Below are 24833 nucleotides of genomic sequence, written 5' to 3'. Positions count from 1 at the left end.
AGAAGAAAAATCAGTAAAGATTCTAATCATACTAGACCACCAAATCTGGAGAACAACACAGCAGCTAACAGATTGGAAGAGGTCAATCTACATTCCAATACCAAAAAAAGGAGACTTAGCAGAATGTATTACTATTTTACAATATCTTTAATTTCACATGCTAGCAGAATAATATTTAGGATCATCCAACATACAGTAGATTAGAACCTTAGATGAAAAGGGAGATACCAGATGTTCAAGCTGGCTTTAGAAATGAATGAGGGGCATGAAACATTATTAATGATGCATGCTGGATAGAAGAAAGAAGAAAAAATGTCACAATTATTTCCATTGGTTATAGAAAGGCCTTCAGTTGTGTTGATCATGTTAAGCTGTAGAATATACTGAGAAAAATGGAAATCCCAGAATATCTCATTATACTCATACAACACACACACACACACACACACACACATGTCAGGAAGCCACAATATGGACAGGACATAGTGAAACAGACCAGATCTAGATTGGCAAAAGTGTAAGACAAGCCTCTATACTCTCCCTCTATTTATTTAATCTATATGCTTATGCTGAATATATATTAAAGGAAGCTGGATTAGAAGAAAATGAGTGTGGTTTTAAACTGGAGGAAAATTTCATTATGGCACATAGTAGCACTTGGCAGAGTATCCATGAAGGTCTTGGACAAGATATTCAGATGCTATTATGTGTCTATACCAACCAAGATCAGAATAATGCAAGCAGTGTATTCCCTGTGACACCACCTGTTAGCAAAAGTTGGACTTTGAAGTAGCAGGATAGGAAGAATATTGACACTTTTGAAGTTTGGTGTTGAAGTAAACCCCTGAGAATACTATGAACAGCCAAGAAAACAAACCAAAGGTTCATTGAACAAATCAACCCAGAGTTCTCACTCAAGTCCCAAATGACCAGGCTCAAATTATCCTACTTTTTAACACATTATGCAAAGGCCTAGCTCTTTAGAGAAGGCTTTAAAGCCGGGAAAGGTGGAAGGAAAGAGAAGAAGAGGATGCCCAGCAGCAAAGTGGATGGACTGCTACAGTAGCAGTGGGTGCACTATTGGAAGACCTGAGGATCAGTTGGGGACAAATAGTCATGGAGAAAATCGATGTATGTCATCAGTTAATACCAAATTCATGGCACAAAAATCCCCATCCTCCACAGGGAGGAGCCATCCTTATTTTACCTCTAGACAGCAGGAATATCAAATCAATGTCTGAGGAAATGTACATTTAAGAGACTTTTTTTCCTCCAGTGATTGAGCTATCTATTCTTTCTGCCTCTTAATAAAACAAGCATGCTGGGAGGATACTATTTTGAGATGTTCTCTTGAGGGAACTCTTCCCATTTGTATCCATAGTATATTACTATTAAATTATGTACATAAATATGCTGTTCTGTTGATTAAGTGTATGGTTTTCAAAATGTGTTCCTAAATGTACAGTGCAAGTGAACACTAGGTAAGAAAAGTTGACATTGAGTAATTGTAAAGTACAAAATGTGCTGTGCTGAACATCAACATTTGTACACATCTGTAGTGTTGCATAAATGCTGTCACTGAGAAAGAACATAACCCTGAATGACTTGCATTGTCTTTGAAGAGTCTTATTTCCTTCTGCCTGTCAAAACAACACAAAGACATATGCATTTATTAAACAGCAGAAAGGTAAGAACTTCTACATTGTGCAAACTCCCTTCCACTCCTTGTATACCTATGTGTTTCTTCCTAATGTATTTCTTGATAGATAGAAAAACTTCAGGTAAGACTGTATTTTAAAAGAGGAAAATTAATATTACTGGTTAAATGTGTTTTTAATGAAAGTTGGGATAAGACATGAAAATCCACATGCATCATTTCCATTTAGTGAGGGTACTGATAGATGATGTATAGATAGACATAGATATAGATAGATGACATATGCCTTGTTAAAAAAATCCTTTCCAATATGAGAGCCAGTGTGGTCTAGCTGTTATGGTGTTGGATTAGGAGCAGGGAAACCCAAATTCTATACTACTTTATACACAATGAGCTGGATAATCTTGTGCCAGTTAATCTGTCTCAACCCTAATTACTTTGAAGGTAAATTTGATGACCTTTCCAAGAGTGGACTCCTTCACCATTCTGCTGAATATTATAACATTATATTATCTCCCATAATATTTTATTTTACATGATTAAAGAATTCTTGAAACACATAGTCATTCCATTATTGAATGTCCACACTCAGCACGGGGAAGGGAGAGGCTGTTTGATATGGTTGTAGGTCCCCTACTTTCATTCACACGATTCTGTATTTTGTTATTCATGTATTGAATTTTCTAATGTGTATAACCCTTTGGGTACTGTCTGAAAAAGAAAACCAGCTTACCTATGATAACCTCCCTATTTTATATTCCTTTTTTTAACAGAATTTGAAGTTCTTATTTCCATGATGATCAGAAATCAAACAAAGATTGCAGAATTTGTCCTTCTAGGATTTGGGGAATTCTATAAAGTACAAACACTTCTTTTCTTGAGCTTCTTAGTCATTTATGCTGTAGCCTTAACTGGAAACGCTCTTATTGTGGCACTAGTTCTCTTTGATCGCCACCTTCATACGCCCATGTACTTCTTTCTGGGGAACCTCTCCTTCTTGGAGGTTTTCTACACTTCCAATATTTTTCCAAGAGTGCTTTCTGCTCTTCTTACTGGGAACAAAATGATTTCATTTAACAGCTGCTTCACCCAGTGGTATCTCTTTGGTTCCTTAGAGGCTACAGAATGTTGCTTACTCTGTGCAATGTCTTATGACCGATATCTGGCTATTTGTAAACCACTGCACTATGCAGCAATCATGCAAGCCCAAACCTGCATCCAACTCGTAGTTGCATCTTGGGTCAATGGATTTGTAACGTTTGTGATATTGCTTCATCTGATGTTACAATTAACGTTTTGTGGCTCCAATGAAATGGATCACTATTTTTGTGACTACTTCTCACTTCTTAATCTCTCTTGCACTGACACTAGCTTGATAGAAATTATGAGTTTTATTGTTGCTGTCCTATTCACACTTCCACCTTTTCTCCTAACTCTGATCTCTTACATATATATCATAGCTGCTGTTTTGAAAATTCCTTCTACCACTGGAAGACAAAAAGCTTTTTCTACCTGTTCCTCTCACTTGCTTGTGGTTTCCATTTTTTATGGTTCGCTCATGGTGGTGTATATGCTACCAAAGAATAATGTGAATAGAAATACACAAAAAATTTCCTCTCTGTTATACACAGCTTTGCCTCCTCTCACCAACCCTTTTATATACAGCCTAAGAAACAAGGAAGTCAAAGAGACACTGAGAAATAGCATTAGACAGTTTGTGCAATGCAGACCAAGGTCCCTAAAGTTAGTTAATATAGTAAAAATGTAATAAACGGACTTCTTTTTCTCTAGCATTTTAAATGTGACAATATGATTGGTTATGTAAAACACTGTGTCTGGTTTGGTGTTGCATACTTTTGAGGTGTTGGGGAGCTGCAGATGGGGTCCTGAAGGGCTTTTTATGGCAACAGGCTTAACTGTGTCCATCTCTGTACTGTAATACTCCAGTGGAAATTTAAATACACAATTCCAACCCAGGCTAAATATGATTTCTATATTGACATAGTAGGAATCTCTCTTTAGTGTCAGGCCTAGCCCAAGAACAACAACAAGGCAGTCCAATCCGGTATAGTTCCTTTATTAGCTTACACACTAAAGACAGAATCTCACCAGACTAAATCTATGCTAAAACAACTAGTGGCTATACCCCGTGAGACTCTAGGGAGGGACCAGTCTCAGCCTCTTCATGTTCTCACAGTCCTGCTGCGGGCAGAGAAAGTGCTTGCCTTTTACCCTCTCCTGGAATGTACTCCCTCCCTCCTGATTGTATTCCCTCCCTCTCTCCCTCCCTCCTGATAGCCTTGATCCTCCATTCCAGTATCCTCCTCGCACATGCCTTCCATTACATTTAGTCTAATGAAACTCATCAGTTGTGGTTTCTCTTTGTTCTTGATTTTTCCTACCAAATACTGCTTCTCCATTCCTGCATAAGTTTAATAATATATTTCTGTATATCTACATAACCACTGATATTTCTTTTATCTGTATTCTTTCTAATATACTTAATTTCTATTTTGCCTAATAAATGTATTTTGGAAGCAGTTTTTCCTAATATAAGTTACTTTTGGTAATTTAATATACATCACATTTATGTTTTGAGAGTTTTAAAACATAAATATAAATCCCTTGGATGTTTAGAGAGTTTTGGAGAACTTCTCAAATTAGGACATACTTTATTTTTTTCCCCCAGCCATAAGCCTCACATTGGTGGGCTTGCATAAACTAGCCTCTTTTTCAGATTGGAAATTCTAGATTCAAAAGCAGGTGGGAATTGACTTTGTGAATCAAGACCCAAGAGCAAATCTTTTTTTTCAGGGTGCTTTATGATTTCAAACTCAATCTGAAAAAGAAGTTTCATCCATAGACTATCATGAGGAAGCATTAGAAAACAAACCTGCTGCTTTGTTTTTTGGTTAGATGGGATTAAAACAGCAGGGAGACTAAATCCTTTAGAGGATATTAACTCTGTCAAGTTTCCAGAGCTTCATCATATTTTTGTTGTTATTGTTATTGCATTTCTCCGCACACACCCCAACTTCCCATACTTCTTTCAAGAAAAAAGAAAGAACAGTACAACAGCTTCCATTCATTACAGTTCCCACCTCACTGGGGGCGGGGGGGGGAATCTAAATTATCAAATATGTTTAGCTTTTGTGAAAATACTAGGATGATCTCATAGTACAATATATTGGTGATTTATAACAGTCTCAAAAGAAGCAGTTTGCTCCTCTAACAACAGATTCAGGATCCACCTTTTTTACTGTTGGGATAAAGAATGGGACAACACTTCACCCCGTTCCAGGGATAAAAGAAACCATGAATATCAGTTAAATCTTTTTTTTCCTATACCTGACAGCAGTAACCTAACTTTGGACACAAATGGCAGGTCATATGGCGTGTGTATCACTGTCCCCAAAAGAAGAAAGGGCAAATTCTTTTACAGTTCTCTCATAGACCTTTAAAGACATTTTAGGGGCATGTTGGCTATTTTTCATCAATTTATATTTGTGCTTTTAATAATACTAATGCATGGTGCTTTAATTGCATCACTGGAGGGTTGTTATTATTATTATTATTATTATTATTATTATTATTATTATCTTAATAAAATGGAAGACAATTAGTTGGCAGGCTAGGAATCCCAGATATAACTAATTAGCCAATAAAATGAACAAGCTGCAAGAGCAACATGTTTTGCTATTTTATTTACTATTAAAATGTGTGATTATTGATCACATGTATGTACTGCTGGCTTCATAAGGTGTGCAGCAAGGGAAGCTGGAGCAATTTCTCAGACATTCTGGCCAGATATGCCAACTGATTTTTCCGAGATTCCAGGATACAGAGGGCTGGGACTCTCAAAGTACTTGAAGGATTTTCCCATAAGGGCATTGAGAGAGGCATAATGATGTAATATTCCACTTTCCATATTAATCTATGTTTTACTCCCCATCCAATTCGTACTTGCTTGTTTTCAAAATACATCCCTGTTGGCTGAAGAGTTGTTTATCTTCCCCTTAATAAAAACCAACATTCCTGGATGGTGATGGTTTTATACTATTAGACTGAATTTTATCATCAAAGCTACTTATAGATAAAAATATTTCTAATTGGTGATATTTTCTTCTGCATCAATAAAAGCCCAGAAGAAATAATTTTTAAATTAAAAAAACAAAACAAAACAAAACACCAGGGTGGTCCATATCCTTACTGTATATATTAACATCCTGTAGTACACATTTTGAATGAAATCAGAGGAAGGATTTTGGATTTTTTTTTTATCATGAAATACTTCAATGGAGAATACCAGGCAGCAAAAGAAAGGTAACTATTACTATATAAACTTTATTTTTAAACAATGTTTTCTTTGTTCTTTAGGAATAATGAAAGAATTAGCCTTTCAAACAAAGTTTCCAGATGTATAGATAGTCATGTTCACTATTTCAGCAGGAACCACAAGTCTAGTGTCATTAGTGTCATTTTGAAGATTATCAGATTTAATCTGGCATAACATGTTGGTAAAATAAATATTTAAATAAAAATAGCTGCATAGGTGCTGTCATGGTATGTGGGAATGACCTTGGGAGACAAGTGGAAGAGCTGCAGACTAGTCAACCATCGTGCAAAAGGTATCTCAGTCCACAGATGCAGAGGGCGCATGGGAAGTGTTTCAGAAGGGGCCTTCCCTAGCTTTCTGGAGAGTAAAAGAAAGGAGGGGTGGAATGCTTTCAGACTTGCAAGATTGATGTTAGCCCTTCAAGGTAGTCCAGACAAGAAGCACAAGAATAAATACTAGCTCTATCTTCATTGTAAGGTTATATTAACAGAATCTTGCATGAGATACTTTTTGCACATCAGTTGTATAAGTCTACAGCTGTCTTCCTGTCTGCCAAGGTCATTCCCACAAACCATTACAGGTGCTCACCAAATATAAAATAATATTTTTTGGTTTAAGTAATTATAATTTTCAGACTATAGAAATATAATGCAAAGAAACCAAAGATTTATTGATTATCATATTCTGAGCATTGGAATTGTTTAATCTATGCCCCAACTGTACTGCTGAATATCTATTTTATCAAACAATGGATTATAAATATTGTTGAGTTATTGTTTTGTAATCAAGTAGTTTTCAAGGTTTTTTAACAGTCAGAAAGAAATATTTTCTTTTTAATATATTATATTTGTGAATGGCTATGAGTGTGTGTAAGTGTGTATGTGTATGTATACACATGCATGTGTAAAATTCTGCAACATAAGACATTTCCATATAAAGCTGAATTTCTAGTTTTCATCCATACAAGTGTTTTATATTGTTATGATCATGAATAATTACTGTCCATGATATAATTGTGAATAAGTAAGGTCATAAGTAATAATGTACTGTATTATGCTTTTAAGATACAAAATATTCCCACACTTAATTGGATTTAGAACAGTACTAGCTGAAAGGACACTAAACTACATTGGCATATTCACAGTAGATTAATTTATAGAGTCACATTCTGTCCTTCAAAATAGTGTGATAAAAAGTGAGTCCTTGACTAATTCCATGCTTTATATCATGAACAACTGGTCAACCCATATAGACAGAATTGTCAGGAAAGGAGAAAAATATACATTGTATCTAGCCATAAATATTTTGTGAGGATAAACAAATGAAATACTGAGACATAACATCTTCTAGCTATCTCTATTTATTATTATGGATCCTGCATCACCAAATATAGAAAACAAAAAATGAGTGGGAGTCAATCAGATGATAGATAACACACTGAACACTCTGACAATTTTCTTCCAGTATCTTGGCCAAATTATCACTAAGAAAAAAATAGGTTGAATATCCCTATGGTAATATCATTAGTTTGCTCATTTCTTTTCTTTTCTTTTTCTTTTTAATAGGACTTGGTTTTCCTTGTTACCATGATGCTGGGGAATCAGACGAGGATAGACAAATTCATTCTGCTGGGATTTCAGGAATTCTATGAATTCCAAATATTTCTTTTTCTGAGTTTTCTAGTGATTTACATTGTAACCGTGATTGGAAACATTCTCATCCTTATGCTAGTCATCTTCGATCAGCACCTTAAAATGCCCATGTATTTCTTCCTAGGAAGCCTCTCCTTCCTAGAAATTTGTTATAGTTCTAACATATTCCCAAGAATGCTTTCAGCTCTCCTAACTGGGAATGGAAGCATTTCATTCAGTAACTGTTTTATGCAATGGTACCTCTGTAGTTCTTTGGTAGCTACAGAATGCTGTTTACTGTGTGTGATGTCTTATGACAGATACCTAGCAATCTGTAAACCACTGCATTATTTGACAATCATGAATTCTCAGACTTGTATCCATCTAACAGCTTCATCTTGGATCAATGGATTTGCTGTATTTTCAATATTACTCATTTTGATGTTACAGCGATTAACATTTTGCAGTTCTAATGAAATAAACCATTATTTCTGCAACTATTTTGCCCTTCTAAAGATTTCCTGTAGTGACACTTGGTTATTGGAAATTATGAGTTATGTTGTAGCTGCCATATTCACACTTCCTCCTTTTCTCTTAACACTCTTATCCTATGTATGCATTATAGATGCCATCTTAAAAATCCCCTCTGTCACTGGAAGGCAGAAAGCCTTTTCCACCTGCTCTTCTCATTTGGTTGTGGTTTCTATTTTCTATGGATCTCTCATGACTGCTTACATGCTGCCAAGAAGTGAAAACAGAGACATGCCCAAATTTTCCTCTTTTTTATACATAGCTCTGCCCCCACTGGCCAACCCATTTATATACAGTCTAAGAAATAAGGAGGTCAGAGAGGCCCTGAGAAATAATATTGGTAGATTTGTACTATACAAATCAACTTCCCCATTTATCATATAAAAATACTACATGTGGGAAAGCTTTGGTAGGATTTTTCAAGTTTTTTTTTTAAACGCCTGATTGATTTATACATTAAAAATGCAATATTAAATTTTTGAAACTTCAGCAGACCTACTTGTAGGAAAAGGTCTTGCCTTGGTGCCAAAAATACCCAAGTTCATTTCCAGGTACACATTCATAGCACTCTTGAGTACAGGAGAGTACTCAAGGCAGGGCCTCTGAGAATGACCTAACTATATAAGATGGAATCTATACTAAGATACATTGCTTCAGATACTAGAGATCCAAATTGTAAAGCTTATAGGTTATGAGTAATTGCTTTGTATTCCAGAAGTTCCTAATCTGACTGTTTTACCTCAGGCATTGCCTTACAAATGAGAGCTATCCATTTCACTTGATGGTGCTGACCTGGCCCATGCGTACAGCAACAACTAATTATTTCTCTGTACTTGTTCAATCACACAGTCAAAATCAGTTAACTTTTGCTTATATTAAAACAACAACCTCTCATCTAGTTCCTACTGTCTGGAATCAGTTCAGTCAATTAATATATATTAATTATTCACTATTGCTTCCTATTATGGTTTTGCTAATATTATAAAATCTTTTTATTTAATACACAAACCCATATATAAATACATTTGATTAGGAAATGTCTTGCATGGATTATTATATTGTTTTATTGATTGTCAAGGTTTATATCATGAAAATATTTAATGTAGCTGTGTATTCACCGACTAAACCAAATTACTATTGTTAACACTATTATGATCGTAGGGATTTGGTAGCAGTTGTGATGTAAAAATGGCTTAACCTGTATCAGGATGTCACAATGCAAAATTGAGCCTTTTACATTTGTATCCCAATGTCACACATAAGTATATGCATCACATTGCTTGCATTACACAGTCTGTCATTTGCATGCCCTGTTCCTCTTCTATGTACACATGAAGAAGGTTTTTAGAAGTAAGTGGATGGTTGATGAAGTAGTTTCCAAGGGAGTAAATATACTCCCATGGTGATTGTTGTAGGGAAAATAGAAGGGAGCATTATGGAACCTGCATAGCATTCCTGAATGGACTATGGGATACGAAAGGGGGGGGGGGGAGACCATAAATAAATAAACAAATCTTCCAAATAATACTTGTTTGCTTGTGTCTTTGTTTGAAACACTAACTAATTAAAGGGATTTAGCCAGTCTGATCACCTGCAAATATATTCACATCAATTACAGCATTCAGTTTTATAAGAAAAAGAATGATTTTCTAATTTCAAAAGAATGTTGTTGCTATATTATTATTACTATTATGGTTAGTCGCATAGTCATCCAGATGTTTAGACTGGATGTGGCATTTTTATCCACCTATCGAGTCCTTCCCAAGGATCTGGGATAGGCAGATGTTATTGTTTGACCTTCATTGTCCCAGCTGAACTTCATTGTCTTCTTCGCCTGCCTCCCCTCCACTGGGTTCACTGAGTCCAGCTGGCCTCAAACCCCACGGCATGAGGGCTCTGTTGGCTATGCTGTGCAGAGTGTTCTCACCACTGATTCCCCCTCTGGCTGCCTTGCCATGTGGGACGCCCTCAACCAAGTAGCCACCAGAATCACCACCAGGTAACCAGACCATACACAGGGGAAGCACCATGGAAATGATCCCACCATGCTACCCAGCAGGAGGATTGCCCTGTCTAGGAGTGGCATGTAGTGCAGTGCAGAGGACTTGTGGCCCTGGGCCCTTTCCTTCTCAGTGGAGCGGTGGCACCCACCCACCCATGGTTCTCACCCACTGGCCTACTTGCCTGGGACTCCCGCCTCTTCCTGCTTAATGGCCCACATGGTCCTGAGGTTATAACAGGAACTGGGATGACCAAGATGGCTGCTGCTAAGTGATGCAGTCAAGTGACATTGCACTTTATGAGTGGGTTACTTAGCAACAGAAATTCTGGTCCCAATTGCCATTGTAACCCAAGGACTACCTGCATTGTGAAAGTTTGAGATTCATTTAGAAAATGAAATGGTTGACTGGCAAGGTAGAAAAATAATAAGTAAATGAAGATGGGTAAATAAAACCTCTAAAACCTTCTAAGTGATCAAGGAGCACCAGGGTGGATGCACTTCCCCCATTCCAGCTCTGCCAAAGATCACTGACAAGTGTGAGCATGCTGTCTCCATGCTAAACCCCACACTGAAACTTGGCTGAAATAGGTCTAGACAATCTGCTTCCTCCCAGACCCTCTACAACTGTTGTCTGGACATCTTCTCAAAGGGAAGGTTGGAAACTGGTTGATAGCTCTCCAGAACAGGAGACCCAGTGATAGTTCTCTATGCTGGTGCATTTTTACTAAAAATAATTAATGAGGATTCATATTGGACTTCTGCACATGGGAAAGGGCAAATTTACTGGAATAAATAAGAGTGAATCCTAGGGATTTAATCTTTTGCTCCCTAATGCAGTATGTTACAGAGCAAATTAGCTAGATGCAGAGAAGGAAATGCTGCGATAAAAAGAACAAAAAAGAAAAAAAGAAAAAGAAAGAAAAATCCTGTGGCCCTACTGATTCAGAGTGAAATCACATCCACGAAATCCACACATGTTGTGTTATCCTTCCTTCCTTCCTTCCTTCCTTCCTTCCTTCCTTCCTTCCTTCCTTCCTTCCTTCCTTCCTTCCTTCCTTCCTTCCTCCCTCCCTCCCTCCCTCCCTCCCTCCCTCCCTCTTTTCAGCCCAGGTAAGATGAAAAGTGGAATAGAATTTTTTTCTTTCAAAAATATTGAATGATTTCAAAGGCCAATTAACAGAGTCATCTAGGGAAGATTCATCTATGAAACTGAACAGAACCAATGGGCACTAGACAAACATTTCCCCTCTGGGGTATTTCATTTTTTTTTTTTTTAAAGATATTAAACTACAGAACTTGCTATGATAGCCCTGATCTCATAATCACAAAAAGCTGTATCTCCATAAAGTGCAGAATGTGGAACTGCCATATTCATTCTGATGTCCTTGCTCTCTGATCACAGAGGTAAGTATCTTCCTATTTCATGACTCTTTCCGAAAACCTTCAATACAATGAGACTATCAATAAAAATGATTCCACTACAAAAACATTTATGTAGTGTGGAAAAGAATGAATGCTTACCTTATATTCAGCTATTTGGCACTCTACATTACAGTGAAATAGTATTCTGCATCTCAACAAATAAAGTTCACAATACAACATGTTTCTGGGTAAATTCATTCTGCCCACAAAAGTACTATGAGGATGTCAGAGTGATCACGGAAAGAAGAAGCTGTGCCATGTTAGTTCATTACATGTTGTATTTCTCTATACTATTTCTGTCTCTCTTCTTTTCCCCCTCAAAATACAACAGTATGTATAGCTTACATACCATACTGGGACAATGATGATGAAAAAGTAGATTTTTACTACCAAGGAGAATGCTAAAATTGAACCTCAATATTGACATCTAAAAAGTTAAAACTGCTAAGTATGAGTATAAATGGGATTCTCTCAATTTTTTAAATTGTGTGCAGTTACTTTAGCAATCAGAGCTAGAGAAACTGTTCTCAAAATTCAGAATTGGTAATTTCAATTTTCCTTTTCAAGGATGCAATATGAGATCTGTGTGGTTCCCACTATATGCATGTTGGAGAAACATATCATGGAGAAAACAGAACGAAGGTCACAGATGAATATTACTGAATTTATCATTTTGGGGTTTGGAAACCTTGGACAATGGCAATATATTCTCTTTTTTATTTTCCTGGTGCTTTATATTGTAGCCATGACTGGAAATGTTCTCATTATAATTTTAGTTGCAGTTGATCAACATCTTCATACGCCCATGTACTTCTTCCTGGGAAATTTGTCATGCCTAGAGACTTGCTACATCTCAAATATTGTACCCAAGATGATGGTGGGCTTATTGACTGATGAAAACACCATTTCCTTCAGTGGATGCTTTGTACAATTTTTCTTCTTTAGCTACTTCATAGGAACAGAATGCTATCTCCTGTCTGTAATGTCATATGATCGATATTTAGCAATATGCAAACCGTTGCATTATGCAACAAGTATGAATGCACAAATCTGTATCCAGCTGGCAGCTTCCTCATGGATAACTGGCCTTATAGCTTCTTTGTTTGTCTTGATTTTAATGTTACAGTTAACATTCTGTGGACCAAATGAAATTGATCATTATTTTTGTGATACTCTTCCACTCATACAACTTTCCTGTAGTGACAGCAACCTGGTAGAACTTATGAGTTTTATCCTTGCCTTTGCATTTACTTTGCCACCTTTTCTCCTCACCTTGACATCCTATATATACATCATATCTACTATCTTGAGAATTCCTTCCACTGTCGGGAGGAAAAAGGCCTTTTCCACTTGTTCATCTCATCTGATAGTGGTTTCTATGTTTTATGGAGCCATCATGGTTGTTTATATGTTACCAAAGCCTAAAGTACTTAACAATGTCAACTACATTTGCTCTCTCTTTTACACAGTCTTGCCCCCTGTTGCAAATCCTCTTATATATAGCCTGAGAAATAAGGAGGTGAAGGATGGCATAAAAAATGTATCAAGGAAACTTATATCCTCCAGAGTTTACAAAACATGGTTAGGATGATTTATAAAATGGAGATATTGTCAAGAAACTTAAAGACTTTTATTTATAAATCTATTGTAATTATTTACAATCTAAATAATGTAAACTATTATTTACAATCTGTTGTAATTTTTAGCTGTTGAACATTAGAAAAAAAATCCACAACATCCTCCTCCATGTTAGTCCATATACTAATGGTATCCCATCTAGATTACTGTAATAATTTGTTGGCCAACCCTCTTGATGGTTCTCAACCCAGTAAGTCAGGTCCAGAATAATACGCCTCAAATGATCTGAAATTCTTTCCAATGCATTCCTACATCTTCTTCCTATGTGTTCTGGGTATTTCTGACAGCTCTCAGTTTTCCTTCAGGGTGCTAACCTTCTGAGCCATGCAAACAGGTATACCCTGTTATTATTATTATTATTTTTTAAATCAGCTTATATTCCTGTGAGTTCAATTCAAATGTAATCAAGGTCAGTTAATTTTTTCTCATGTTAAAATGACTACCACTTTAGGGCTTTTCCTCCTATACTCTGGAATCACCTCTCCCTTGAATTATGTTCAATTCTTGATGTCTAAAGTTACCCTTAAAATATTTCTTTTTGAGGACATTTATGAAACCAGAATCATTATTCACTATTTCTTCATATTTTTGGGACACAAATATTAACAGTTTTTCTACACTGTGTGCACAATTATTAGGCAAGTGAGTATTTTGACCATATCATCATTTTTATGCATATTTTCCACCTCCAAGCTGTATAAACCTGAATGCTTATTGGATATAAGCATATCAGGTGATGTGTATTTGTGTAATGAGGGAGGGCGTGGCCTAAGGAGATCAACACCCTATATCAAGGTGTGCATAATTATTAGGCAGCTTCTTTTCCTCAGGCAAAATGGGTCAAAAAAGAGATTTACCTGACTCTGAAATGTCAAAAACTGTAAAAAGTCTTTCAGAGGGAAGCAGCACTCTTGAAATTGCTAAGATATTGGGGCGTAACCACATAACCATCAAACTTTTGTTGCAAATAGTCAACAGGGTTGCAAGAAATGTGTTGAGAAAAAAAGACTTAAATTAACTGCCCAAGATTTGAGAAGAATCAAACGTGAAGCTACCAGGAACCCATTATCGTCCAGTGCTGTCATATTCCAGAACTGCAACCTTCCTGGAGTGCCCAGAAGTACAAGGTGAAACATCAGACAACATCTGCCTATCCCAGGTCCTTAGGAAGGACTCGATAGGTGGATAAAAATGCCAAATCCAGTCTAAACATCTGGCTGACTGTGCGACCAACAACAATAATAATATTGGCACACTGTGTGCCATACCAAAAATCCTTGGACAACACTAAGAAAATCTGCTCATTGAAGAATTTCCATCTGTCAATTACAAAGGGCCACACTGTTTGGATCTGCACATATACTATGCCAATACATAATGATATCCTAGGTTCTTGGAAAGAACTCGATGCAAATGATGGCCAACACCAGCTAAAGAACTGGCAGCTGTGATTTCACATTGTTCTGTACAATAACCATCATAATCATAATGGATCAGTAGTAATATAAAATCATAATATAATAATACATATTAGATGAAAACTACCTGTGTTGCAGCTGTTATGCTCAAAAGAAGTAGGGGAATCCTTGGCATCACAGGGGGACACCATATTTTAAAATGTGCACAGCCCTTCTAATGGTTATGACTTTAAGACCATTGATTTTATGGTCCTTGCTAGTTCTGATTTCCAGAGATGCAGTGTCCTCAGAATATAGGAGCACTTCACAAAGTGTTTGTATGTTAGAAAAGAATAAAATAGACTTTGAATCCAAAATTTCCTTCCCATTTTTTCATGAAGGGGACTCTGATTTAGAAGAGTGTTCTGTCAACTAGAGAAAGGTAGGTGGGGGCACGGTTAAAGGATTATTTTATTCTTTGCATGATGTTTTGATCTTTTTTATTTATTGTAATAATCACCTACCTGTGGCTATTAATTTGAAAATAAATATAAAATACCTACAGGGTGATTGTTGTGGGGAAACAGGAAGGAACATTATGGAACCTGCATAGAACTCTTGAATGGAAAATGGGATATAAAAGAGAAAATAATAACAATAATTAAAAAAAACTCTGAATAATACTTCTTTGTTCATTGGAAACACTGACTAATTAAAGGGATCAAGGCATTTAGTTAATCTGGACACATGCAAATATATTAACATCAATTAAAGCATTCAGTTTCACAAGAAAAGGGCAGCTGAATATAATAACAGACATGCAAAGAATGATTTTCTGGTTGTTATTATTATTTGATCAAGGCCAGGAAGCATAAACATTAAGGGCATCACAAAAACACATAACCAAATGTGGAAATACTAATGTGTTAGGGAAATACACAAACAAGGAAATTCCAACCACCCCTCATTTCTCAAATGAATTAATAACTTGGGGTGCATTAACAGCATCATAGAATCCAGAAGTAGCTGTTTGTCCTTTATTCTTCCTTAGTTAGACTCCATTTGGAGTACTGCTACGTGGTTCAAAAAGGATTGTAATAATATGAAAAAATTCAGAGGAGGGCTACCAGCATGGAAAAATTGTTCATTATTGGTTCGTACTGTTGTTGCACTAGTATTACAAATGTTTTCTATTGATTAATATATTTGATTAGAAAATGTCTTACACTGATTGCTATCTTATTTTCACTGCTGATATTGTTGTATATTGAGATACAGTACAGATATCTATATCCTTAGAGCCTAAATAAAATTACTTCTGCCACCACCACTACTCCTATTATGATTATCAATACTTAAGAGTTATTATGGTGGTATGAAAAATGGCAAAATGGTTGACATGACATCGGTATGAAAACGGAGCCTTTTTTACTTGTATCCCAATGTCACATGCAATGCATTGCAATATTTCAACACACTTGGTCATTTGCAGTCTCCCCATTTTCCTCTTTGTATACCCATGAATTATTATTTTTTTAGAAGTTGTGGAAGTTAGATTGCTTCACAAGGCTTCAAAGGGGTGTTTCACATGAATTCTTTGGAAGCATCACATCCAGAGTTTTACACAGCTCTAATTTTTATAGTTTGTGGAGCAGATATTTCCTCTGAGAGATATGACTCCTAGATGTTGCATTCACACTTAGAGAAGTGTCCTGTCCCAGGCCCAACATACACAAACACAGGAGAGAAATGGTTGCAAGCTTTAGTGTTGGTCTTATAAACAAGTTCCTAAGCAGCAGGGAGAGTGTGAGCGCAATGCACGTGCGCACAGAACAGGAAAGAAGTCCCAAAAGTCAAGCAAACTTGCCTTATTTGAGTTCCAAGTCCAAAGCAGCAGGTACAAGAGTAGTCGAAGTGAAATCCAAGGGTCAAAGGGACACCAAAAGTTCACCAGCCAGTCCGGGGTTCAAAGGTAAAGTCATGGGATTGAAAGTCAGAATTCAAGGCACACAACATCTGGGTTAGCAAATGGTTGTTGCCAATGGAGTGGCTTTAGTTTGCTGCTCTGCTTAAGGAGACCCAGTGCTGGTACTGCTCATTACAGGAAGGACATGGATCCTTTCTTTCCAGCAACCTTGTAGAACACCATTGCTCTGTTCTCTTCTCTGTGAGGAGAATCCTTGCATTGTGGGGTGGGGGTAACTCAGACTCCTCATCTTTGGAGATTGATGGCAGCTGCTCCTGTTGATTATTGGATGGCCTTGCCTCAACAGCCTGCAGGTCCTTAGGTGGTGGTTCATTGGGTAAGTCTGGAGCAGGTGGCTCATTGTCGCTCATCTGGGTTTGAGGTCACCATGACAAAAAGTTACAAAGTACTTCTTCCAGATTTATTTATTAATTTACTAACTTTGAGATCCCACCTATCTTCAAAGAGTCTAAGTCTCTATCATGGAAGAAATAAAATATTATATTTATTTGATTTCTATCCTGCTTTTTATAAGTGGCATACATAGTGCGCCCTCCTATTCTTTCAAAAGCAACAACCCTGTGAGGTAGATTGGAATCAGGGAAAATGACTGACCCAAGACACCCAGTGAGCTTCCATGGAAGTTGGTGGACTAGAACCTGGGATTCATTAAACTAACACCTTTACTGCTGCAGTACCATTGATCCTTGGTCCTTGCTAGCTCCAATTTCCAGAAATACAGTGTCACTAGGGACTAGACAATAGAATGTAGAACGCTTCCTATTAAAATTGCTTCAGGTTCCCCCCCCCCCCAGTCTTTTCTTTATTTTGTGAATTTCTGTATATTTTTGTCCAAAGAAAAAATTGGGGAGATAGAAAACTGGTGCTTCTTGGGTCACCATATTAATAGCAGATAGATTAAAAAAAAAAAAAGATATGTCAAGAGAATGTCAAGAAAACAGATTTATGGCCTAACACTAAATGGGGTAGACATAGACACAGAGTTTTCCTGTGATACCTTACTATGAGAGATAAAGGACAAGAAAACAATTTTCAGGAGGAGGAGAAGGATTAACAAATGATTCTGAATAGAAGCAATAGGCACCAGATTAAAATTTCTCCTATGGATTATATAATGTTCTGAAAGACAAAGACAAAGACAAAGACAAAGACAAAGACAAAGACAAAGACAAAGACAAAGACAAAGACAAAGACAAAGACAAAGACAAAGACAAAGACAAAGACAAAGACAAAGGAAGGAAGGAAGGAAGGAAGGAAGGAAGGAAGGAAGGAAGGAAGGAAGGAAGGAAGGAAGGAAGACAGCAAGTTAAAAAGTAATAGGCACCACGTTAATACTTCTCCTCTGGGATATTTAATGTTCTCTCTCTCATTCTCTCTCTCATTTTCTCATTCTCTCATTCTCTCGTTCTCTCTCTCTCTCAAGTTATGATTCCCTAAGCTCCTAATCACCAGAAAGATGAACGTTTAAAAAGTGAGGGTATAAATAATGAAACTCTGCCACATTCATTCTGAATCACAAAGATGTCCTTGCTCTCATATCACAGAGGTAAGCCTTTTTTGTATGTCATAACTTTTTCTGACAATGTTCAGTGAAAAGAATGGGTTTTTTTAATGGTTTCTTGATGAAAAAGTTCATATAATGTCGAAAACAAAGATGGTTTGCCTAGTAGTCATATATTTAGTGCTCTAGTAAATCAAAATTAAGGAGTGTTCTGCACTGCAACAAGCAATATTCACTTGCCCTCCAAAATACAATCAATATTGCAGAAATGATCAAGGAGCAAAAAGGAAGCCTCGTCCCTGTGACCCCATTGTTGTTCCATTCCATTCTGAAGCTCTCTTCTTTCATCAAATTGTTCCCTATCATCCTTCCTTTAACCTCAGTGTATAATAATGTGTTCAGATTGCATGTGGGACCACTACAGGCAATGAATGGAGCTTTAGCTCTACTCCAAGCATTGTGCTAAAATAGTGTTTAGAATAAGGAAGTTCATCCATTTGTACAAACAGGATTCTTTCAGTGTTTTCGATTTTGAGTTGTTACTGGTATGCTCTGGGTGGGAGAAACTGCTTTCTAAATGCAGTATTTCTAATAGAATATAGGAGAGAAGACACCACTTCCATTATGCAGGGAAGAAGGCCATTGGGGAACTCATCCAGAGTAAGTCAAAATTACCAGTCCCCTTCTCAGATGGAATGTATTGGTAATTGTTTTATAACATCCTATTTCTCCCTTTTTTCCCAAGGATGCAATAGAAGATCTACTGGTTCCAACTATACGCATTCTTTCAGTTATGGACTAAGTGGACCGAAGAGGGCAGATGAATGTCACAGAATTTATCATTTTGGGGTTTGGAAAATTTGAACAATGGAAATCCATCCTTTTCTTTTCTTTCCTAGTGCTTTATATTGTAGCCATGGTTGCAAATATTCTCATTATAATTTTAGTTGCAGTTGATCACCATCTTCATACGCCCATGTACTTCTTCCTGGGGAACTTGTCATGCCTAGAGACTTGCTACATCTCAAATATTGTACCCAAGATGATGGTGGGCTTACTGACTGATGAAAACACCATTTCCTTCAGTGGCTGCTCTTTGCAATTTTTTTGCTTTGGCTTCCTAGTGGCTACTGAATGCTATCTCCTGTCTGTAATGTCATATGATCGATATTTAGCGATATGCAAACCTTTGCATTATGCAACAGGTATGAAAGCACGAATTTGTATCCAACTAGCAGCTTCTTCATGGATAACTGGCCTTATAGCTGCTTTGATCCTTTTGAGTTTAATGCTGCAGCTTACATTCTGTGGTCCAAATGAAATTGATCATTATTTTTGTGATACTGTTCCACTTATAAAACTTTCCTGTAGTGACACCAACTTAGTAGAACTTACAAGTTTCATCTTTACCTTTGTATTTACTTTACCACCTTTTCTCCTCACCTTCACTTCCTATATATATATCATATCTACTATCTTGAGAATTCCTTCCACTGTTGGAAGGAAAAAGGCCTTTTCCACTTGCTCATCTCATCTGATAGTGGTTTCTATGTTTTACGGAGCCATCATGATTGTATATTTGTTACCAAAGTCTAAAGCACTTAGTGATGTCAACAAAATTTTATCTCTCTTATATACAGTCTTGCCCCCTGTTGCAAATCCTCTCATTTACAGCCTGAGAAATAAGGAGGTGAAGAATTCCATAAGGAAGGCAGGAAGAAAGTTTATGTCTTTTAGATTTTAAAGAGGACAGTTGTGATTATTTTAAAAATGGGGACATTGATGAGAATCTTATTTTAACCCCCTGAACTTTCTACCTTCTGCATATGAGGAGAATTCATTGTTCAAATATATATCTAAGCTGCTAGCTCATGTCTTCATTATGTCCTTTCTGGATCACTGTAATAATCTGTTGGCAGATCATCTTGATGTTTTCCACGAGTTGAGTCAAGTCTTGAAAAGTGTGATTTGTACAGCCCTCAATCTCTTCCAATACACCCTACTTCTTATTTTTCCGAATTGTTACATTGTTTCAGTCTTTGGGAGAGATATCAGTTTCACTTGAAGGTGCTGACTTTCTGAACCTTGTGTACAGGAACACGTAATTATTTAAATACTTTGATTCAACACATAGTCTCATGAAGTCAGTTCAACCATATAATCAAGGTTAGTTCATTTTTCCTCATGTTAGAATGACCACCTCACATTTTAGGGCTTTCTCCATCTAGCTACTGCTTTCTGGAATCAGTTTCCCCCTAAATCATATTACTCTCTTGATGTCCAGTAATACCCTTAAAACATTTATTTTGTAGGGGTTTTATTCAGCCATAAAATCAGTTGTCATTATGCACTATTGATTTATATTATGGTTGTACTAATATTAGAAAATGTTTTATGAATATTATATTAGATTCAGAATGGACTTACAATAGTTCTTATATTGTTTTATTTATAAAAATAAATCACACATTAAATAAAATTGGCTGGTGGATTCTTGTTTTGGCCTTTCCTTTCACATACATGGATCAAACAAGATATCATCCACAACACTGGTGTGAGGTCATCATTATCCCCATATTTTAGAAAGTGAACAGAGCAGATCTGGCTAATTAGAGACCTGTTAGTCTTTAAGCATAATTAATAAACTTTATGTATGCCCTCTAAATTGGAACTTGCAGGACTGGATAAAGAAAGAATCTATTATATTAGGTAATGAACAAGCAGGTTTTCACTCTAGTTGCCCTACCATTGATCATATTCACTTAACTGAAAGATATAAACATAAAGCAAAGACTCCATTATTTGTAGCCTGTGTAGATTTAAATAGGCATTTGATGCTATTTCAAGGGAAATCTAGTGGAGGAAATTGGAAAACACTAGCATAGGAATTTACTTTTTCTCATTCAATGTTTGTACAAAAAGCCTACTAGTAGTGTCACAAGTAACTCACCTAGTGTGCTTAACTGTCAGAAAGGAGCAGAAAAAGTTGTACTTTGGGCTTCACATCATTTACTTTTACCTAAATTCCCTAACAGGTCATCTGCCTGATTCTAATTTGCACTGACTTCAGATTGCAGGCATTAGTATATCACTTCTTTTTCATGCTGAGGACATTGCTATTATCTCACAAACCTCAGTTGGCCTCATTCAATCACTTTCTTGACTAGTGCAAAGAACAACATTTGGTAATTAATTACTAGAAAACTGAAGTAGTGGACTTTACTTAAAAAGACTAAAAAGCATGTGGACCATTTGGGGGTGGTTCCATATGCTATTGGCCCTTGGAAACCTCATAATTATGTAAACCTATTAGCACTAAGAAACTCAGTAGCAATATTGAGTTTCCCTCATGTTAAGGCAAGGAATGTATTCCTGCAGCGATGAAGTTATTTGAAGAAACATTATGGTGTTTTATGGTATACAGCTAGGCCCATTCCCTAAGAAACCCTCTAGAAATAGGCTTTCTGTGTATCTAAATGTGTATCAAATGCAGCACCAAAGCTGGAGGTAAGATCATTGAAAGTAGAGGCAAAGACATGGCAATTCGTATTTACTTATTGGCTCAAGGGCCATTTTTTCCTTGACAGGATTGAGTCCTGTAGTTTTGACCAATCATTTTAGTGGTCCTGGTATTTACTAGTACTAGCCTCCCTCTTGACCAGTTGTCCTTAGAATGAGCCTCTCAAATGATCCAAGTAGATTATTAGATATTGAACAACAGAATTAATGTAGTTTAATTTCACATGATATCAATGGGTATTTAGAATACTCTAGGTGGCAACCAAATAAATATTTCACCACTTTTATATCCTCTGCTCAGCAGCAAACCATTTTAGAGCCAGACATGATGTTTTATCTCCAACTATTCTCAGCTGTAGATTAGACAAAATTCCCTTTTCCAGAAGAACTTGTCCCTGAGATACAACATTGATAGAAACCACCCAACATCTTTTATATATGTCTTATCAATATGTCTATCTCTCTTCTTACCCTTGTTAGAAAATATTCCAGGATGTCCAGAAAAGTTTCATCTTGCTTTCCTCTTATCAGATAACAAACCTAATGTTAATGATAACAACAAAGATAGAGTGGAAAGTCTCCATAGAGATCATTTAGTCTGCCTCCTGCTCTTTGCAGAATCCATTAAAATATTTCAGGCAGACTATACAGCCCCTGATTGAAGACTTTAAAAAGGAGAATTCAGCAAAGCATATGGCTGCCTGTTCCACTGGCTTATCCAGATAAATTCTGTATGATCCCCATAATATGGTTGTTCAGGGGAAAACAGAAGGAGGGAGCAATATGTACCTCATATATAGCTCCTGAATGGAAAGTGGGATATAAAACTAATAAATGAACAAATAAATAAACCCTCCAAATAATACTTCCTAGCATATTTGAAATGCCGACTTATAAAATGGGCCACAACTAGTTAGTAAATGTTTAACCCTAATTAATGTATTTTAGAGGATTCAGTTTCATCAGAAAAAGATAAGTGAGTTTAACAATAAACTTGAAAAAAAAGTTTTGGTGATAATAATAAAAACATTAATTTAAGAAAGCACTCCCTGCCCCCACATAAACACAAACAAAAACTCTTAAAGGGTCATATGAGATTAAAATTTCTTTAGGACTAAAAACATGTTGACAACATATAATCAAACACCAAAAACAACATGTTGGAATATACGAAAAAGAATATTCCAACTACCCATCAACAGTCAAGTGGCGTGACAAATGAGCCTGGCCTTTGGCCTGTTAAAAAAGGCCATGTTTTTGAAGCTTTCCTAAGTGGACCTCAGGGGAATGGTATTCCAGAGGGCAGGGGTGCTACAGAGAAGTCAAACCTCCAGAGTTCCAAGGTATCACTTTTTTATCTCTGGATGTTTAGTGTAAATGTAATTGCATACTATATCCTCGATACTCACTCCTGCTTGATAATCTAGATCTGGGTCTCAGAGCTTCCATTTTTTTCTCTCTCTTCATGTGACATGCCCTGCCTCAGTCTCTCCTGATTCAGTGAGGTATGGAGAGCCCTAAAGTGAGGTGGCCAATGGCTGAACTCTTTTTACAATAATGGAACCAACTGGATATCCCTCCCAGTGCATTTCCAATTCTACTCATATCCAGACATCAGTACTGAGCATACATTAGTCTGCTTCAAGGGATCTTTTACATCCAATACAGCAGCTTGTTTTTATTTATTAATCTTCCCTTTAAGACCAAAGACTCTAGACAATTATATTTGTTTTATCTATTCCCATGATAATGCAGATTTAATTGTCATGTAAGCAGTTAGGGGAATACCAGAATATAAGGAAACCCTTTATAAAGTAATATTTGCAACATTATTATGTTGAAGTTGTCCACCATGAAAAACATGTTTTCGGGTGCTTACAAACAAGTCGAAAATGACTTCATTCATAAGTCATTTTTCAATGTGGCAGGATATAAATGTAATTAATTAATTAAAGTTATCTCACATGTTTGAAAATGAAATCAAAGGAGAAGAATGAATATGTGTGTTTGTTTGTAAACAGACAGGCACATGCAAAGTGTTGGGTCTTGACACTAAATAATAACTTATGTCTCTTTCATCAGAAAATACTTAAAGTCAAAGTCAAATTATCTGCTTATAGGCATCTTGCTTTGCCTAGGGCATTCATTTAGTTTAATTTCATCGTCCTCTATGTGGATTTACATGTATATATTTTTTTCCTTTAACTATATTGCACATTATTTCAGGAACTGTTCCCATACCTATCATGTTCAGAAACCACACGAAGATAACAGAATTTATCCTGTTGGGGTTTCAAGAATTCTCTGAACTACGGGTGCTTCTTTTCCTGACTCTTTTAATGACTTACATGGTGACCATAACAGGAAATCTGCTCATTCTTCTGCTGATTGTCTTGGATCCACATCTTAAAAGCCCCATGTACTTTTTCCTGGGGAACCTCTCCTTCCTGGAGGCTTGCTACAGTTCCAATATATTTCCAAGGGTGATTTCAGCTCTCCTGACTGGGGACAGGACAATTTCCTTCATTAGCTGTTTCACACAACTCTATTTCTTTGGTTCATTGGTATCTGCAGAATGCTGTTTACTCTGTGTGATGTCTTATGACAGATATTTAGCAATCTGTAAACCATTGCATTATGCAGCCATCATGAAAAGCTGGACATCTATCCAGCTGGCAGCTGTATCTTGGATCAATGGATTTGTGGCTTTGACCGTACTCCTTGTGTTGATGTTACAGTTAAACTTCTGTAGCTCCACTGAGATTGATCATTACTTCTGTGAATACTTTCCTATTCTGAGACTCTCCTGCAGTGATACTAGTGTGGTGCAAATGTTGAGCTTCATAGTGGCCTCCATATTCACGTTCCCACCTTTTCTCCTGACGCTTGTATCTTACATTTATATTATTGTTGCCGTCTTAAAAATTCCCTCTACTACTGGGAGGCAAAAGGCTTTTTCTACCTGCTCATCTCACTTGATTGTAGTTTCTGTTTTCTATGGAGCTCTAATTATTGTGTATATGACCCCAAAGGCTGAAATTAGGAGAGACATGCAAAAATTTTCCTCTCTCTTGTATACCGTTTTGCCTCCTCTGGTCAACCCCTTTATATACAGTCTGAGAAATAAGGAGGTCAAGGATGCCCTGAGAAACAATATCTGCAGGAATTTTCATTTTCTTTCAAAGGAAATCAGAAGAAAATTGTTTTCATAA

General features: G+C 36.7%; 5 protein-coding genes across 5 annotated transcripts; all 5 read left to right on the top strand.

Moving 5' to 3' along the window:
• The first annotated feature begins 2453 nt into the window (after positions 1 to 2453).
• Positions 2454 to 3425, top strand: LOC107326723 (olfactory receptor 2AP1-like). The gene has a single exon (XM_015891288.2). It carries the CDS (start codon positions 2454 to 2456, stop codon positions 3423 to 3425), a length of 972 nt encoding a protein of 323 aa, XP_015746774.2.
• A 4154-nt stretch (positions 3426 to 7579) lies between these two features.
• Positions 7580 to 8539, top strand: LOC112543004 (olfactory receptor 2AP1-like). Its single transcript, XM_025177061.1, has one exon. The coding sequence runs from the start codon at positions 7580 to 7582 to the stop codon at positions 8537 to 8539; it is 960 nt and encodes a 319-aa protein (XP_025032829.1).
• A 3662-nt stretch (positions 8540 to 12201) lies between these two features.
• LOC112543003 (olfactory receptor 2AP1-like) lies at positions 12202 to 13170 on the top strand. The gene has a single exon (XM_025177059.2). It carries the CDS (start codon positions 12202 to 12204, stop codon positions 13168 to 13170), a length of 969 nt encoding a protein of 322 aa, XP_025032827.2.
• A 5725-nt stretch (positions 13171 to 18895) lies between these two features.
• LOC112543002 (olfactory receptor 10A7-like) lies at positions 18896 to 19846 on the top strand. Its single transcript, XM_025177058.2, has one exon. The coding sequence runs from the start codon at positions 18923 to 18925 to the stop codon at positions 19844 to 19846; it is 924 nt and encodes a 307-aa protein (XP_025032826.1). The 5' UTR covers positions 18896 to 18922.
• Positions 19847 to 22778: 2932 nt separating this feature from the next.
• Positions 22779 to 24833, top strand: LOC148215633 (olfactory receptor 2AP1-like). Its single transcript, XM_088143114.1, has 2 exons — positions 22779 to 22911; positions 23848 to 24833. The coding sequence occupies exons 1-2, from the start codon at positions 22779 to 22781 to the stop codon at positions 24831 to 24833; spliced, it is 1119 nt and encodes a 372-aa protein (XP_087999240.1).

This window comes from Python bivittatus, unplaced genomic scaffold (assembly GCF_059951505.1).
Source record: "Python bivittatus isolate LINGU-HERP-01145 unplaced genomic scaffold, Pbiv_v1 ctg000470_np1212, whole genome shotgun sequence".
NCBI classification, from domain to species: Eukaryota; Metazoa; Chordata; class Lepidosauria; order Squamata; family Pythonidae; genus Python; species Python bivittatus.
The sequence above is the reverse complement of the archived record's forward strand: the minus strand, read 5'-3'. Positions and strand labels throughout refer to the sequence as shown.